Consider the following 19,063-nt stretch of genomic DNA (forward strand, 5'->3'; position numbering starts at 1 on the left):
TCACTACATAAGGCAAAGTGTTGATTCACTAGATAAAGGCAAAGTATTTTTGTAATTTTTTTTTGCGAATGGGATAAAGATAAAGTAGCTTCGGGCATCTTCAAGGCAGGCCGCAAACCCCTCATATACGTCTGGACCGTACTGTCCAAACCGCGGAAGTCATTTAACCCGGTTCCATGGCGCGATCCGGACATGTTCTCTCCCGCAAATAGAAGACAAATGTGGGGAGCTTTGCGGGAGTCGGGACACCAGACACATAGGACTCCGACACCTCGGCTCACCCAAAACCATTCCCGGACACTAGACACGTAGGACTCCGACACCTCGGGCCACGCATTTTCTCCCCTTTCTTCTTTCTCTCTTGCCTTCGCCGCTGCTTGACCACCCCGGCCGGCACGCCACACCCCTGCCGAAACTCTAGGTCTCCCTTACGTCCAACCAGGCTCGACCCTGCTTCTCCTCCATCGTCGTTCAACCAATTTCCTTCGACCGCCCCGGCAGGTACCATCCGCTACTACTATGCTCACCATGCCTGGCAACTGTTCGATGAATTGCCGGAGCTAAAAACAGTTTTTCCCTTCTTTATAACAATGGATTCTGATTTGAAGTACATATACGAGCACTATGCTGAGTCGTCCGACAAGGAGTACTGAGATGAGACAGTGATGATGCAGGCAGTCCTTGAAGACGCGGAGTGTGCGGAGGAGCATGTTCTATTTTAAGGGATCGATAAGGGGTCATCGAGTGCTCAACTGCAACAAGGCGCGCGGCCATTTGACACTGATGGCCGATTAATTTGCCCCCGATGCACTCTTTGCAGACCATTTTTGCCGGCGTTTTCGGATGTGCAAGACTATTTTCGACCGTTTGTACCATGGCGCCCGGTCCTATAATGACTACTTCATCCTGAAAATAGACGCCGTGTGAAAGATTGGATTCTCTGGTTAGCAGAAGTGCACGGCTGCACTCCAGATGCTTGCATATGGCATGGCCGCTAATTTGTGGGATTACTACCTACGAATGTCTGAAAGCACATGCGGAGATGCCTTGGTCAAGTTTGTAACTTCCGTGGTCGAGGTGTTTGGACCTCAGTGTGGCAGACACTGAGAGGCTCTTTGCAATCTCAGAAGCAAGGGGGTGGCCAGGTTTACTTGGATCCCTTGACTGCATGCATTAAAAATGGAAAAATTGCTTGAAGGCTTTACAAGGGCAATATCAGGGTCATGTTAAGAAGCCCAGCATCATTTTTGAAGCAGTTGCATCACTGGATCTTTGGATTTGGCATGCTATTTTGATATGCTCGGGTCTCACAATGACTTCACTGTGTTACAGCAATCACCTTTCTTTGCGAGGCTGACTGAAGGAAAAGCTCCTCCTTGTCACGACTGGGGTTACTATGTGGTTGACTGTATCTATCTTCCGTGGGCTACTTTTGTCAGCACCACTAATCCAGTTGGCCAGACAAAGTTTCACTTTGCGCAAAGACAGGAAGCAGCTAGAAAGGATGTTAAAAAGGCATTTGGAGTTCTACAGGCATTTTTGCAGTTGTTCATGGACCTGCTAAACTATAGGTTCCGGACATCTTGGTGGAGGTGATGCCTTGTTGTGTGATCATGCACACCATGATCGTTGAGGATAAGGGTGATGATGCTGCCCCAACTCTAGAATTTAAGAATATGGGTGATTCTATCCAACTTCCAGATCAGAATCCGTTCACATTTGAAGAGTTTATTCAAATGCATCAGCAAATTCAGAATCGACCAAGTCACAAGCAGCTGAAGAAAAATCTGATTGACCATCAGTGTGCGGTTAAAGGGGACAAATATATTGGAATGTAATATTTAAATTTGAACTACTGTTGCACGTCACTATTTGTATGTCAGTACCCTATGCATGCGACCATTTGAACGTCTCAATTCTATGTATGCGGCTATTTGAATGCGTGGGCTTTCAAAAATAATGAGATCGGATATATGCGGCTAGGGTTGGATGGTAGCCTCCCGCATCCGTATCCGCGGACTGATCCTTCCTGTCCACAGACGGATGCGGGAGAAAATTTGCGAGTTGGCGTTGAAGATCTTATGGACCGGCCCCTAGATTGGACATTGTACCTTTTCATGTCTGGTGATACTGATATGAGAACTTCAATCGTGTTCACATACATTTTGAAAAATATTTACGTAAACCGGATGATTTTCGTTTAAACCAGACCAAAGTTATTACATTTAAACATATTTTAACTAAACAAAAGCGAACAACACTTATTTTCGTCAAAAGGATTGGATCTAGTTTAAAAGTTCATCAGAAGTACAGAGCATCTCAATCATTGTAAAAATTACATCTAGATTCCGAGACCACCCAATGATCACTACTGCCGCCAACGCCTTGTTGTCGCCATTCCTGTACGAAGCCGGCCTAGTCTAAAATATTCATCGACCATGGAGGCATATGTGTTCCACGTTCTGTCTTCCCATATTCGGTAAGCTTACCGGTCGTGAGCCCCGGAAAGTGAAGCCGCAGGAAGGGAAGAATATGACGTGGGACACGAGACAGCGCCGCTTTCGTTTACCACCTCCTACTCTTCATCGTTGGAGTCCGTATGTAGACATGTCACTGGCCGTGGACAGGCTAGCCTCGTTGTTGGTGCGGTCGGGCACGAAACGCGTGAGCGGCATGGCCGACGCAAAGCTGGCGACTTCCGAGTTCACCCGCGTGTCCACTTCATCCACCTCCGCAGCGATCTGTGTGAACAATGCATCGAGCCCCTCTGCCACGCGCACGAAGGAGGATCGTCAACACAATTGTGGTGTAAGAACCAGTGACGGTCAAGTAACAATACCCGCCATTGATACTTTTCTAAAATAGCTGTGGCGGGTGCCAGACAGAGCTCGCCACTTATTACAGGTCAGTTATAAGCTTTTTCCTAGTAGTGTGAAGCCACCTACAATCCAGAAGAAATGGTGCTCTCCCGACGCAAGTATGCTAATGACCTTCTTCATTGCAGACATATGGAGAATTGAAAGGAGGTTTCTACTCCCATGTCAGTAACTAACAAGTTGGCAGTATATCTTGGTACTCCGCTCATTGTTGATGATGCCTTCAACTATCGGAGTATGGTTCGAGGGTTGCAGTATCTCACGCTCACTCGTCCTGATATTTTGTTTGCTATAGACAAGTTGTGTCAATATCTATCCAAATCCACTAATATGCGGTGGGAGGCTGTCAAGCGCATACTAAGGTATATTAAGGGTACTGTGATGACTGGACTTAACATTCGCCTGTCAAGCTCCACACTTCTGATAGTCTTCATGAGTGCTGACTGGGTGGGATGTGCCAACGACATACGCTCCACGGGCGGTTTTCCGGTCTTCTTTGGGCCTAATTTGGTTTCATGGAGTGCTCGAAAACAACCAACAGTTTCAAGATCTAGTACCGAGGCAGAATACAAGGCTCTAGCAAATGGTGCAGCTGAAACTACTTAGATGCAATCTTTGCTTAGGGAACCGGGAGTATCCCTACCACGTCCGCCGGTTTTATGGTGTGATAATTTTGGCGCAACCTAATTAAGTGAAAACTCACTTTTTCATGTAAGAACGAAGCATATTGAGGTGGACTTCCACTTCGTTAGAGAGAAGATGGCACAAGAGCATTGGATGTTAGTTTTTTGTCTTCTAGTGATCAAGTGGCATATGCCTTACTAAACCTACTACGTAAGTCATGCTGGAGAAATTATGACACAATCTCAACCTTGTGTCCGGTTGAGATTGTGGGGCAGTGTTAACGTAAATATCTCCATAATTAGGAATATGATCATTAGCATATCATATCTGATTGATTCTTTGTGATCTCATCTTGCTGTATAGTACAACTTGTAATTCTGTCTATGAAGAGAAGGCAATGCCCACGAGGCAATTCACGGACAAACGGACCCATCAGCAGTCAGCAACACAACACAGAATGGTCAAACGGACCCATCCAAAGCACTCGCAATTAACATAGTTCTCACAGAACCAATAAACCACCAAGATAATCGTCTAATGATAAACAGGTAAGTTTCCTGATCAATGATTGCCTCGTTTGGAGAAAGGCCACATACCTTTCGGTCTGAGAGTTCAAGATCAACGTACCAGCAGCATGCAAGGCTAACATTTCTCACAGTGAATCCCATAAAAAAAAAAGTTGAGTCAAATCAACCTTTTTCTTTGGCGGGCAAGTCAAATCAACCTTAGCAACACATAATAATTTGTTCAAACTTGAACCATCCAAATTACACTGATTAAAAGGAAGTTCTGGCAGAAGTAAGAAAACACTAAGATAACGTCTAATGATATAGATAAGCAGATAAGTTTCTTGTCGTACGTACGAGCCCGTCATTTGGATATAAGCCACACATAGTTTTCCACTCCCTGAGTTCAAGATCATTGCAGCAGCAGCATGCAAGACATGCTTAACATTTCTAGTGGCGGACGATGTAGACCATCATACTCAGCTGCTCCTCACTATCCATCAGCTTGAAGAGACAGATGTCCCCCTCCCGCAGGTGGTTGTCGCGGGCAAAAGACGGCCATCCATTGAGATAGGTCATATGATTGCTCGTGTCTCGCATGCGATACTTACATTGCAGCTTGGTAGGCCATGATCTGCTCTTCCCCTCCCGCTGAAGCACCAAATTGATTGGACTATTCTCTCCATGATGAAGGCCAGCAGCAAACTTCTGGACTAGATATGTGGCCGCGTACTGAGAGCCAAAGTGCTGTTTAGAACACAGGGCAAATGTTAGAATGACACAGGTGCAGAGGTACTTGAGAGATTTGTTTCTATTTAGCTTATCAGAGGACACTTATGCAATTGAGGAACTGACAGAGAGCAAGAGAAAATGTTTTCCCTGAACTTACTAGCTTCGCAGAACATCGGCTGCCACGCTGACACACACTGCTTTTGCTCATGATAGCAACATAAAAGGGCGGTTTGAACTTAATCTCCTCAACTTTCTCCAGACATTTCATATTCTGTGCTGGTGTTAGAGAAGCTCTGTCAGCCAGGATGAAGAGAGGCTCAGAAGCTCGCTCGGAATCCTCAGAGACTTCATGCTCTCCATGTTCCGAAGAGTACTCGTCACCTATAAGTTTTTTCACATAGATGAGACAGGTATAATGGGAACTGAAGTGTGGCACAAGCATCCTAACAGTGGCAACATTTTAGTACCATTGGTGGGTGGTTCCTCCTTCACACCGCCCATCTTGGCACTTGTAGTTCCGCGATTTGTGCCAATGAAGGTTCTTCCAGAAGGAGAATGATCACGGGTCGCAGTGTGAATTAGATGTACGGTCACTAGGAATCTTCTCTGCTTCACATTTGTCATTGGTTGAAAGAGGAAGATATCACCCTCCCTCACATCATTGTCACAAGCAAAGGGGCCCCAATTAAGGCTGCGCCGACCTGGATTACATATGCCGGATGGCCTGATATGCAATATGCATTTCCAAGCCTTGTTTTTCCTAGGCAACTGGAGAATGATATTTGTATCTTCACATGGAAAGTATTTGAGAGCATATTCCTTAGATATCCCCTAATTGAAAAGGGACAGAATGTAATTATGATACTGTCAAGCTTGTTATATCTGAGAGCTAAAGCACCAAGGAGTAAGAAGTTAACACAGTAACAAAGGCTAAATTCTTCCATACACATTCCTTCAACTGATAACGTTGATTTAGTTATGCATATGCATTTTGTTGCAAACGTATCCTTCAGAAGTTTTTAGTTAAAACCAAAACACTAGCTAGCTTCCCTAAACTGTATGATAAAAGATGAAACTCATGGGCACTAGCACCCATGGTTTATTGATTTAGAAGAAGCATCCCTTGTGAGAAATGAGAAATTCGTCCCCGACGTGGCTCGAACCCTGGTTGCTGGAGACGCCACTGCGCTCCCTTGCCACTAGGCTACAGCCTAGTTCTCTAAACTGTATGATAAAAGAAAATGTACGTATCTACAGACAACGAGCAGTTCATTTTTATTTTTATATTGATGAATGCTGACAGCACAACTTTTCACTTCATTAGGGGTTAAGGAATTACAAAGTGGACAGAAATTAAGAGGTGGGAGATAGAGAATGCGGATGGTGAAACAAACGTACCAGAGTACCACGCCGGTTTATATTGCTCTTCTTTATCTGTACAATAAACACTGGAATTTTAGGTTGAATTTCATTGACTAATTCATGTATTTTTGCCGTCTGTGCTACTGTAAGATCACATTTCCCTGATAAGAAATAGTCCTTCGAGGGCATCTGAAGATCATTCAACTGCACCGACTCATCTGCAGATGGATTCTCTTTTCAAGAGTAAGAGAACAAAGGGTAAGTGGGTAACTGATTTAATTTAAGAACAAATTTAAGATGATTTAAACAGGCACGTACCAACAACATCGCCATGCTGATAGTGCCTGCGACACATGCTTCCATCGAACACCTTCACGGTGAGCACGGCGTGGCGGCGGTCGTCATAGCTTAAGACGAGGAAGTGCCCGAGCCGCAGATCATGTGCATGGGCAAACTGCTCCCAGCCGCGCCTCAGGTACATGTGGCGGTCGGCGTCGAACACTACTTCAACATCCCACAAGCGATGCCGGCAACCGGCCTCCCGTAGCCTCACTTCATGGGGCTCACGGCCGTCGAGCACCGCAGCAAACTTGTCAGGAAGCCTCTGCAAAAAGGATTAAACAGCTGTTGGAAACAAAGTGTTGAACCAACCAAACAGACTAGTGACTGAAGATCAAAGCGTAGAAATGGAAACGAAGATGAAACAGGAAGTGAGAGATTGTGCGATCTGTACTAGTTTCTTCAAGAAATTAGGAAGTATGATCATGAAGAACTCAAAACATCCATAGTCTGACAGTTCTTCCATCCTAGCGAAACCGCTGCCTAGCACGAATGCAGAATGTCCTTCCAAAGCTTCTCTCATGAAGGGAGCTCCATCGGACTAAAAGGCAAACAGACAGGCCAAGGCTAGTCATTTATGAAGTGAGTAACTCTTATAGTCTTACCTACTTGGTGATGTTTTTCAACATAACTTTTTGGATTTCACTACACAAATCCAATGTGAGACTTTTTTAGCATGGCCAACCGAACGTTTTTTACGGCAAATTATGTTGTCGCCAAGGTGGCAATTTCCTTTAGCAAGTAATTGGCAAATCTTGCCATCCTCAGGACAACATAATTTGCCATAAAAAAGGTCTTTGCGTAGATATTACCGAACATTTTTTTAATAGACCCTTTTCATCACGTAGACCCCTCTTGTATTTTCAGTGACATTGGGAATATAAGAAGGGTTTACTCCCAGGGCATTGCGAATACAAGAGCGGTCCATGTGAACCGCTATAGACTTATTTTGTATATTATTCCAATGTCTTTGGGAATACCATGGAAATTCAGAGTGTGCACAGGGACCCCTCTGTATTCCTAATTAGTTCTAACAGTACTAGACCTTACCAAAGGAAAAAATCTTTACAGGATGGAGATATCAGAAAGTTCCCGTGTATCATGCCTAGCTAATAGCTTAAAGGAAATATCTTGCCACTCCCCTACATACTACAGCATACGGTGGACCAGGAACTCATCTTCACTTGGCATTCCATGTTAACTAACCTGGTCAGCGCAGACATTTCAATTTTCAAGTAGTCAGCTTAAGAAGCCTCCTGAAAGAAATTCCAGAACCCGCCGCCAATAATCGGGAAACCAATATAGCAAAACCTGCAGCAATAATAAAAGGAAATAAAAACAGATCTAGGACAACTCGAACTGAACATATTGAGAAGGTAACCGGGAGTAGTAGGTTAAAGATGACGAGCAACCTAGTGGACAAGCATATGGCTGTGGACATGGTACTGCCGGAGGAAGAAGGGGAGAGGAGATAGAGGGACGGACATGGTACTGCCGGAGGAAGAAGGGGAGAGGAGATAGAGGGACGGACATGGCTTACATATACAGGCGTCCAAAAGCATAACGGACGCCTTCTTGACTCTTCGCCTGAAAACCAAGCGACCACCACGCAGCAGCGCTGACTCTCCGCTTTCCAACATCGGACGACGACGGCCTGCGTCGCCTGGAACCCCAATCCCCAGTAGACGATCGAGGCTCACCTTTTCTTTCTCTCTTGATTGACTTGATGAGAAGACCGACGTTTTCTTTAGGGGTGGGAAGACCGACATCGATTAGAATCGTGTAAGAGTTGATCTAGCTGGGTGGGCCTTGTGCAGAACGATGACCCTCATTTCACTCCTCTGTCCAAGAGAAAAGCCTCCGGGACATCTGACCGACTACGATCAATCACGAGACTGGACGGCAATCTAACGGCCAGCACCATTCAGGACTCAAAATCGGACGGCCAGAAACAATGAAGACCAGCAAGGACTGGAATGTTACTCTGTTTTACTGTCCTAATAAAAAGGCAGGAATACGGGAGAGATCTACATGATGCTGACTTAAGAACATCTATAGCCATAGCCCTCAAACCGTCCCTATACGCCCGGGCAGTGACTGACCGGTAACGAAAATGTGGTCTAACCGGCCCCCTCAAGCACGTGCTACACTTCGGGCTGTCAGTCACGCCTCAAACCCAGCCCATATCTAGGGGCAAATATGGGAGACTCGGGCGTGCCCGGACGTGTCCGCCACGTTAGGTCCGACAAATGGAACCCATTCCAAATCTGCAAATTCACCCAGTCACCAAAATCTATAGCCCTCCTCCATTTCTCATGTCCGAGCCTTGACCGTCCTTCACCATTGTTCCCCGACCGCACCGCTGCCCACGTCTAGCATCATGGATGTCATCGCCAAGTACCCCGTCATCCACCGCCTAGTGGAGCCCATAGTGGTCTGTTTCAAGGCGGAGAACGTTGTCCAGAGGGGAAGTAGCGCGAGCGGGAGGCTCCAAATAAGGAGGTGGTCGACATCGACATGGACGTGTCCGGTCCGATGCGGTCGATCGCACCGTCCGTATCCGCCCCGCTGCCGAGAAGATGACATCCGCTCCGCTCGTGACAGATTTTGTTTCGTCGTCCAAATGGTCGAGGATTCCGGAAGGCTCGACGCAACATTATATGCTAGACATTTTTATGACCCGTGAATAGCTGGCACATGGTCTGCCGCCCACGTCATGTTCGACGAAATGGCAGAGCAGGGCACGATAGAATTTTTGCCCTATTTGTATTGATTTGTATGTTGGTTCATATTCCATTGGATCAATTTCAGGATGCATATGTCATTCAATCAATTTATTGCATATGCCATTGAATCTTTTTTGTTGCATATGTTAATAGTTTATTTGTAGTCATAGGAGGCTATCATGACAGACATGATCAATGGCAGTCAAAAGCCTATGTATTATGACTTGGGGATACCAACTCTCCTATTTATGATGTTGGGAAAACATCGGCCACTCTTAACACAAAAAAAGAAGTTACCAAGGCAAGCGGTCAGGCATTCACAAGCTATGAGGATGTTTTGCTGTGTCAAGCTTGGTTTGACACAAAAACATACCCTATATGTCGAACTAAGAAAAAGGGCAACAAGTATGGGGAAACGATCAACAAGCATTACCATGAACACAAGGAATGTGTGAAGTCGAGCCCTATCCATACCACCTGCAGTTAGGCCTCCCTCCAACATAGATGGTGCATCCTCCAAGAGAGCGTTAACAAGTTCTGCAGCCACTATTCTTACGTGGTTAGAAGGAACCAAATTGGCATTCGAGTCAATAATCCCGCCAGTTGATTTGCCTTGTTTTGTCATAATTAGCATTGCCAGCTTTATTTGTTGCATTGTGATGAGTGATTCTTGTTTACTAGATGAGGGTGGCGGCCACTTTTTTACCGACAAACAGAGGGGAGCCCATTAGCTATGTGTCATTATTGGTTGAAATTGAACGGGGAAGCAAAGTGGTAACTACTCGTCAATGACCTCAATAACAAGAACAAGAAGTTGAAGAAAAACGAGGGCACAACAATCCATTGGATTGGATGAAGAAGATTGGGAAGATTGAGGGGAGGAGGGACAACCACCATGCCAAAGAGAAACGGCCAAGTGATGGGAAACAAGTGGGAGAAAGGCAAGGTCGCGGCGTCGCGAGTGATGCCTCTGCTAGCAAAATGACCGCCACATGGATGGAAATTCTTTCCACCAAGGAAGGAGAGGTTCAAGCTCTTCTTGGATGCGCAAAAGGAGAGGGTTGATTAGGATTGAGAGAGGGCGGACAACAAGATGCCTTCAGAAGGAGAAGATATATTTTAGGAAGAATGAGGTGTATGTCAATTGGGGTTCGAGAACGCAAAGACTTTTGGATCAACTGAGCTCGAGAAAAGAGATATTGCAGCTGGCTCAGGACATGGAGAATTGGAGGGTCATGTTGGCCGATGCTTCCCTCCTAGATCCGGATGGCAAGTGGCTTGAGCCAAAGAAGAAGGAGATTAACACGCGCAAAGTGAGCGCCGAATGATTCATTCTTGTATCGCCTATCTATGAAATGTCATATTTTCTTTTGGCATGTGATGAATTGTTGAATTATGGTTTATCTTGCTTTGTTGAATTGGTAATGAATTTGTGCTATATGATGGACATGCATGGATTTTAAGATTTGTATATACTAGGAGTGTGGTTGTCCTGGAGGACAAATGAGAAGCCGTCCAAACGATGTCTGGAGGCACGCCTGTGGATCAGTGGATGTTTAGGTGGCGGATTTTCTTAGTCTGACTATAGATGCTCTAACTCTAGTAGATCCGCCCAAAAGCACACAATATTTTAGAACTACCATTTTAAAAGCTTAATATCTAAACTAACCACTGTAGCAGACTCGTAAAAGACACACAGCCTTCAAAACATTTGGAATGCCCTTCAGAAACAACCCTTCAGCTTTAACTTTTATAAAGAATCTTCAGCCATTGTATATAGAGATTATACGCCATACTTTAAAATGTGTTGTGTATTTATATTAGTGTGACGAGATCGCCCTGAATCGAGTTCTGTCACCAGGAAATCCACCTCCGACGCTCCGAATCGAGCTCCTTCGTGGTATCACCAAGAGAGGGATCTCACATCGAGAGAGGCAAGCTTGTGAATTGTGGTTGTGATAGCCTTGATGAGCCACTCAACAACCTTGTTGGCTTCATCGTAGAGAAGGACCAGTTCTGTCACCAGGAAATCCACCTCAGACGCTCCGAATCGAGCTCCGTCGTGGTATCACCAAGAGAGCGATCTCACATCGGGAGAGGCAAGCTTGTCAATTGTGGTTGTGATAGCCTTGATGAGCCACTCGACAACCTTGTTGGCTTCATCGTAGAGAAGGTGGTCCTGTAGGACATAGAACTAGATGGTAGTAGCAACGGATAGGCACAAATGCGATAGTCACGGATGCCCTTTTAGCATGTAGAGTTGGATGTGGCCAGCCTCCTTCCCACCAGCCTCTTGTGAGATACCGTAGATCCGCGGCGAGGGTACTGCTGTTGTGGCGACCACAGTACTGCCGAACCTCTTAGCCTCCTCGTGCCCCTCGTCCTGCTCCTCGGGGCGGACTTGCTTGCGCTCGACGGGTCGCAACTCTAGCAGCAAGTCACAAGATAGGGCCGGAGTAGCACGTCTCAGAATGCTCATGAGCCCTTTGAATGGGTCATGTTGCCAAGGACGCTGGGCATGCTAGAAGCCACATGGTTGCTTTTCCTCATCCTTGTCATGGGCGCTCATGCCGCCACCGTGCTCTGCAAAATCGAAGTGTGTAGTCTCAGCCATCGGCCAACTCAAGCAAACCATGGTCCTTGGAGTCTGAGGGTGGTGGTGGTGTTTGTCGCCTGCCGTGCCCCAGGCAGCTTGCAGAGATGGCATGTAGTGGTGGCGCGCCCACTTCAGCTTGGAAGTCCACTCGCTTTGGTAGCCGCAATGAGTTTGTGGACCTGGGCACCACCGTCTCTTTCCTCATCCCCGAGGAGAGAGGGAGGTGGGTAGACTATAAACCCAGGAACAAATTGGTCTTATATGGCTGAAAAATATGAAGGATGTGTTCTGCCAAAAAGGCTTCCGCTCTGCTTTATCTATAAAGCAACACAACCATACCTATACATGGTGACAGCGAAAATCCTCTTACAAAGAAGATCAAACAAAACCAGGAATACATGAGAAACCACACCCAACTACAAAGCAACCTAGACTTCCCACAAGGACTAAGACCAGACACCAAGGGAAATGGCCGGATCTCGTTCTACCGTTCACACCAAGTTGTATCCGGAGAAGGGCCCTGCCATCCCACTCTAGATCGTGGAGTCCGAGCCTGCCTACGGACAACAAGGGCCGCGTGTGGAGCCAACGAGGACCCGCATACAACATAAGAGGGGGCAAGTGCGACCGCTCGTGCCAGACTTTAGGAAACTTCGTGTTTGGATCCAAAATGTCCGCAAACAATGGCATGGTGCCCCCGAGGTAACCTGGGCTCCACGATGACGTCCTCAGGACGAATAGAAAAAAAGGTGCCACCACCATCGAGACTGAGAGTACGGTCAAAGGTTTTCACCCGAACCGTTGGCTCGACGAGAAGAACCATAGCGGCTCCCCCCAAGAGGGACATGACACCCACAAGTATTGTTGGCGCTGGCGTGGGAGCACAAGGCTTTCACCTGGGGCCTCTCACCCATGCCACACAGGGGAACCCCGAGCACCTATCCACCCTGAGGGAAGACAAGTCGCCACCAAACAAGACCTCCAGAGCACAATATGGGAACCTCCACTGCTAAGGCACCGCACAGCCACCATGCCTTGTGCCAAGGCGAGGCATCCCGCCAAGATGTCACACCCGTGGCATAGTAGACCAAACAAGGAGGAAGAGGATCACTGCCGATGCTGACGCAGGCCGGGCTTCGCCAGGCGACGCACCTTGGTGGCGGCGCGTGAAGGGTAGAAGGAAAGGGGCGGGGTGGAGGTGCCTAGGGTTTCTTCCGGTCTCGGGAGAGACGTGGTCGAAACAAAGCTGTAAGCACCAAAGGATGTTCTATAGTGTGTCTGACTTGGCAATCTTGCACTTGAGGCTTTGATTTTTTTTTAATACAGCGCACTCTAAAGTCATTTTAAAAGCTCGAGTTTTAAGGACTTTGGTAGAGTTGCCCTTATCCTAGGCGGTTACCACCAATGCATTGGCTATTACCACGCTATCCTAGGTGGTGGATTTTTTTTAAACAACCGCCCTAATACATTATAAGTGTGTGACGTTGCATGTGTTTGGTTCAGGGAGAGCCTGCTTGCAACTAAAAATTGTGCCATACTTCTGAAGAGAACGGGAACGAGAGAAAAAACAGGGAGAGAGGCCACATAGTAAAGAATGTAAGGTAAATAATGATTAAATCGTAAGCTAGCATGTCTTGTAATGACAACTGAAAAACTAGTACATGGCTGTGAACAGTAGTAAGTTAACAGTGTATATCAACAATCAGGTAATCTCTAATCTAACATCCACCGTCCTCCCCTCGAATAACCACCTTGTTCAGGAGGTCCGCCACCTTGAGATCTCCTTTGCTGTGTTTTGAATTTCGGCCGAAAAAAATGGATTTCGGCCGAATTTCGGCCATCTCGGCCTAGGGCGAAATCTATCTTCCGCCGAAATTGGTCAAATTTGAGAAATTTTAGTCAAATTTTAATCAAATTTCAGTCAAAATTTGGTCAAATTTCGGCCGAAAATTTTAAAAACGACCGAAATTCGGCCATCTCGGCCTAGGGCGAGAAAAATCACAAACCGAAAATCAAAACGCTGCTCCTTTGCAGCACAAGGAAATGGCCGGATTTGCCCCGAAGCCGTCACCATTATCCTCCATCCCCAACTTCGGCCGCCGTCGTTCGTTGTCGATTAAGTCGCCATCGCTGTTTCCCCAACGTCCCCGTCTCCGCCATCGAGCTCTACGTGAGTCGCCGCCTGTCCGGTTGCTGAAAAGAGGACCGCTAACCTGCTGGCTGGCTGCCAGTCAAAACGGCGGCTCGCGGCGTCCACCCTGAACTATGATGCCGTCAGATTTCTCCCTAAGAAGATGACAAGGCACAACACGGAGGCGGAGGCGGGACGACACGGGCAGCGGTGGCAAGGCCGGCAGCGAACCGAAGAAAAGGACGCCGTGGCGAGTAACCACATCACCGAACGAGGCGATTCAAAGGATTGGCTGTGCTGGTGCGGGGTGGTCGTCGGCGCCAGAAAGGGATGGGTTCGAGGGCTGGCGGCGGCGGGGATGGCCGCAACTTACTGAATGTCCACCTGAATCTGTATATTCTTGATACTACTTGATAGAAAGCTAAAAAACCCTCTTTTGGAAAGAACATCAAATTCGAATCACGCTGTCCTAATGATTTTGATGAATGCGTGAAAACAACAGCCATAATCCATATCTAAAAAGACATTCATGATCCAACCTCCAACTGATTAGTTGAGCAGGAGTAAGAAATCTCTGCTCGCATCGGATAAAAATAGCACAAGACTGACCTATTCTCCTGTCGTCGGCTGGACAGACTGGTCAACGGCTGCCTCTGTAGCGGAGTGCCGGCCGGCTGCGGACGCGGTGGAGGCAGACTGGGCGGAGTCCCCGGACTCGAGCTCAGAGACGACCTGGCGGCTGGCGCTGGCGGAGAAAACCCCAAAAATGTCTAGGCTGCGGTGGCTTACTAGATAAGGCAAAGTAAATAAGGTTGAGCTGGTAGTAGCTTCTAGCGTGCGCGCTCGCTCCACACATGCAGCCCAAAGTGTGTTTGGTTGCCGTTTGCTACATTGACTGCATTGCATACACTTCTTCACCCAATCTGACTAAGCAAATGCAGTCTCAAATGCATCATATGCATGTTGTTTCGTTGCCTGCATGCCCTCTTACCTGCATGGGCTGAACCACACTGCCTGGTGTTTGGTTGCCTGCATGTTAGGGCATCTCCAGCCGCGCCCCAGGAAGGCCTCCCCAGGTGTTTTTTTCGCGCCGGCGCCGAAAAAACGGCTCAGTCGCGCCCCAGGAGCCCGATTTTCGCCGGCTTGGGCCGAAAACAGCACCGCGGACCCAGCCCGAACCCGGCGCGCTGGGGGGCGCCCGGGGGCGCCGGCCGAACTGTTTTGGCGCGAAAAAGCCGCGGGCCCACCGCGTTAGTGACACGGCTCTCTTCTCGGCCCTTCGTCATCCTCATCGCCTCGTTTCCCGCAGCGAATCAATGCCAAAGCTGCCGCGCGCTGCCGCGCCGGTCAGTCTGCACCATTGATGCCTCACGGGCGGTGCAGTGAAGACCGGACGACGCGCGTCCCTCGCCCTCCCTCGCCCGCCACGCGTACACACGGTGGCACGCGCGCCTCGGCCTATATATGACGCGCCCCGGCGCACTCGGCGACTCACACTCTCCCGCCGCCGTCGTTCCTCCCTCTCCTCTCTTTCGCCGTCTCCAGTTCACACCCATGGCCGAGCGCTTCCCAGGCGACGGCACGGCGGCGAACGGCTTCGGCCGCCGCCATCGTCATGAAGACGAGGCTCGCCTCCTTTACGAGGCCGAGTACCCGGTCCCGCCGGACATGCGGGTGCCCGGGGCGTGGAGGATCAGCGGGGCGGCGTGCCGGTGCCCCCGGTACCCACCAGCGCGGTGCGGCGTGCGGAGATCGCACACATCCGCTCGAACCTGCCGCGTGCGGCGAGGGAGGGGCCACGGTACGTCCCCGACAGCCCGCTCTCGGAACCTTACTTCCGCCGCCGTCACGCCCAGCAGCTCGAGGCCACCAACGGCGTCGTGCCCTCCGGCAGGCTCAACGCCGCCGGCCGGCGTCGGTGATGGGGCGTGCCCGGGCGCACGTTGGAGGCCGTCCTCGAGTACATCGAGGGCAGCAACACGCCGCGCCTCGAGTACCCCGCTCCCCCTTCCTTCTCACGCCGCCGGGGAAGCTCCTGGACCCCGAGGCGCATGGAGACCGGGGGGTCCTCCTCCTCGTCCGGCGGCTCGCCCTGCCTCCGCCCCGTCAAGCCGGAGCCCCAGGACATGCCGGTCAGCGCGCGCACCCGCAGCTCCGGCGTCCGCATCGGCGCCAACGCCTCTCCACCCACCGGCCGCTTCATCCTCGTCGAGCCCAAGCCGGAGCCCGGCCTTCCCGCGGAGTACGAGGAGATAGCCCGGCGCGGCTTCTCCGACGAGGACGCCATGCGGTGGGCGCGGGACGACTACCTCCGCGACGAGATGGTCCGGCAGCGCCGGGCCCTGGAGGAGATCGCCGCCCGCAAGCGTGGGCGCGAGGACGAGCACGACGCCGTGGTCCTCGAGAGCGACGACGACGACGACGCCGCCCCCGGACCGTCCAACCCGCCGCGCCAACAGGGGGAGGGATGCAGCGAGGACGGCGGAGGCGGAGGCGGGAGCGGCGACGACGACGACGACGATGACGATGACGGCGGTGACTACACGCGGTTCTATAGCCTCCTCGGCATGTAGAACCGCGTGGGCGGGCGGCGAGGGAGACGGCGGGGGTAGCCCGCGGTAGTTTTTTTTCTTTTTTTGTAAAATATGTTTAAGTTTGAACGAACTCGCCGATGTTTGCGTTAAATTTGAGTCATTTTTGCGCCGTATTTGACTTTTTTGACTAACCGTGGGCGCCGCGACTAGGGGCATCACGCCCCCAGTGTGCCGTTTAGCGCCGGTGCGCCCCCAGGGGGCGATTTTTTGCCCCTCCTGGGGGGCCAATGGCTGGAGATGCCCTTAGTCCACAAACCCAAGGCATGGTGTTTGGTTGTATGCAAGGCCTGATGTGTGGTAACCTCTTTGGCTAGCTGGTGAGGTTACCACCACACTTCGGCAGCACACATCATAAGCACAACAGAGTATAAACAGAGCATCAACTAGATAATTCAGATATAAGCAGTACGACAGTTCATAACAGTTCTACGCATAAACCATAGCAGACTCTATAGTACTTACGGAGGCCCTGGCCCTACTCCTTGGCGGCGAAAGCTTCGTCGTGCTTCCCACACTTGTTGACGACCTCAATGCCATCGTCGTCGAAGATGATGACCTTGAGGGTGTCGAGAGTGAGGAGCTTGAACGTCACCATGTAGCCGATCTTGATCTGATGAACTGCTGCGTATGTGGTCCAACCCTGATCCAGGGTCACCCTGTCGTTCATCAGCTTGACCGTCACCTTCCAGGAGCAGTCGGTGTTGTTCCTGAGCTTGAACTCCGTCGGCACCGCGACGAAGTGCTTGGTGAAGTCCAGGGGCATGGGGATGCACTCAAGCTTCGGTGCAAGGATGACCTTGCAGAAGTGAGTTGGGTCATCCTCCTGATGGTAGTGGTCGTAGTTGCGGCGCTTGTTGCTGGGGGGAGCCTCCATGCCCTCGTCGTCGCCACCCTCAGGCGTCTTCGGGTCTTCCTCGGCGATGGGCGACAGCTCAACCTCGTCAGGCATTGGGTGAAGGGGCTGCTTGCCCTTGCTGTCAACGGCTGGGAGCACCTCCGTGCCCATCTCATTGCTAGCCTCGATCTGCACACGAGTCATGGAGTCAGGCATTGCATAGAGTTCATGGCTAATTCAAGAGCTTGTAGTTAAAACGGCATGACTGTCACTCTTCTCCTCCACTCCATCCCCCTATATTTACTCACCCTGCCCACCACTATTTACCCACCCCCTCTCTTCTCACACTGCCAATGTTCCTCCTCCCTATCGTCATGAGCTCTAGCTCCAGCTCCAACGGCAACCCCTTCCCTTGGGGTATTGGCTGGAGGGCCTTATTCCTCGGGTGGACGGCTGGTGACCGGACCAAGTTCGAGAACACCATGGAGGTGTGCTCGAACTTTGCAGAACGGATCCAATGTCGTGCTCATGAAGGCCACTTAAGATGAGCTGAAGACGCTGATTCCTGACCCAGCGAAGGGCGCGATGGCAGTTGACATCCTTCGCTGGGCCATGAATCAGGCCATCTCCGACGACCCTAAACAGAGGAAGAAGTGGCGCAAGTACAAGACCTACTTTGCTCCTAATGACCACCGTGCCGCAGTATACTGGGAGACGGGTATCGCGCCGCCGGCGGTCATTGGCGGGGAGCCTAAGGAGGGGGAAGAAAAGGCGGCGCACATGCCAGGTAGGGCGCCGGAGCCAGTCCTCCTACCTGGCAGAATGACCTCGACTCCGCGGAGGACGACGAGGGCGACCCACCGGCCCGCACGGCGATGAAGAAGAAGATGAAGGCCAGCGGCTCGACCAGCCGCTCCGCATGCCGGTGACGGCCGCCGCGGTCAGCCGGTGTCTGTTCTGTAACCCCTTTCCCCCTATTCCCCTATCCCCCAATCCATAAATCTACCGATCTTGCATGTATGAACTGCTATGAACTAGTATGATTTACCCCTATGCTTAGCTTCCTCTATTCCCCATTCCCGTCCGCCGTGGATCGAATCTATCGCCGTGGATCGAATTTAGCGTTCATGTGGAAGAGAGAGAAGTGCTTACCGCCATTGGGGAGTCCGGTGGTCTTCTTCCTCTGCTCCGATCCGCCGCCACCGGTGATGGAGTCCGGTGGTTTCTTCCTCTGCTCCGATCCGCCGCCGCCGATGAGAGTGGGGAGAGTGGGGAAGAGTGGGGAGAGGGAGCGGTGAGGGGCGGTGAGGCTAATAACCGCCGGTGCTTCGGGAAGCAACGCGGCTTCTCGAGCGTGGCCGCGCGCATGCAGCCGCGCCCGCCCACGTGCACCGCTCGGGCCTGACCCTGGAGAAACTGCCGATTCGTGCGTTTCCAGTGAGCCAGGCCCCGAGGTGCTTTAAGAAGCGTGTGATGAAGGCCCAATAGTGTATGCAGGCTACCAAACAGGCCGAATCCTTTCCGCGCGGGCCTGGTTGGACCTCACACAGGCAACCAAACACGCCCTTTGTGAGTCCTATATAATAAGTCGCGTGCACCAGGAAACTTTAAATTTTACTTTTGATGTTTCAACAAATTCTAAGAAAAAAAATTACATATACATCCAACAAAACTTCATGATGATATACTTTATAAAAACCAAATAAAGTCATGGATTTTTAGCACACGATAATGCTCACATA

At 50.1% G+C, this 19,063-nt stretch overlaps 1 protein-coding gene across 2 annotated transcripts; it reads right to left on the minus strand.

Annotated features, from left to right (window-relative positions):
• Window positions 1-4,214: 4,214 nt before the first annotated feature.
• Window positions 4,215-14,661, minus strand: LOC123066574 (B3 domain-containing protein Os03g0620400). Of its 2 annotated transcripts, XM_044489627.1 has the most exons (8): window positions 14,502-14,661; window positions 7,646-7,750; window positions 6,834-6,980; window positions 6,419-6,704; window positions 6,137-6,333; window positions 5,206-5,569; window positions 4,896-5,119; window positions 4,215-4,753 (listed from the first exon to the last, which is right to left on the minus strand). In XM_044489627.1, the coding sequence occupies exons 3-8, from the start codon at window positions 6,960-6,962 to the stop codon at window positions 4,457-4,459; spliced, it is 1,497 nt and encodes a 498-aa protein (XP_044345562.1). In that variant the 5' UTR covers window positions 6,963-6,980; window positions 7,646-7,750; window positions 14,502-14,661; the 3' UTR covers window positions 4,215-4,456. The 2 variants fall into 2 exon arrangements, with proteins under 2 accessions (XP_044345562.1, XP_044345564.1); XM_044489629.1 differs by lacking the exons at window positions 6,834-6,980; window positions 7,646-7,750.
• Window positions 14,662-19,063: the final 4,402 nt, after the last annotated feature.

Source organism: Triticum aestivum, chromosome 3B, assembly GCF_018294505.1.
Source record: "Triticum aestivum cultivar Chinese Spring chromosome 3B, IWGSC CS RefSeq v2.1, whole genome shotgun sequence".
NCBI lineage: Eukaryota > Viridiplantae > Streptophyta > Magnoliopsida > Poales > Poaceae > Triticum > Triticum aestivum.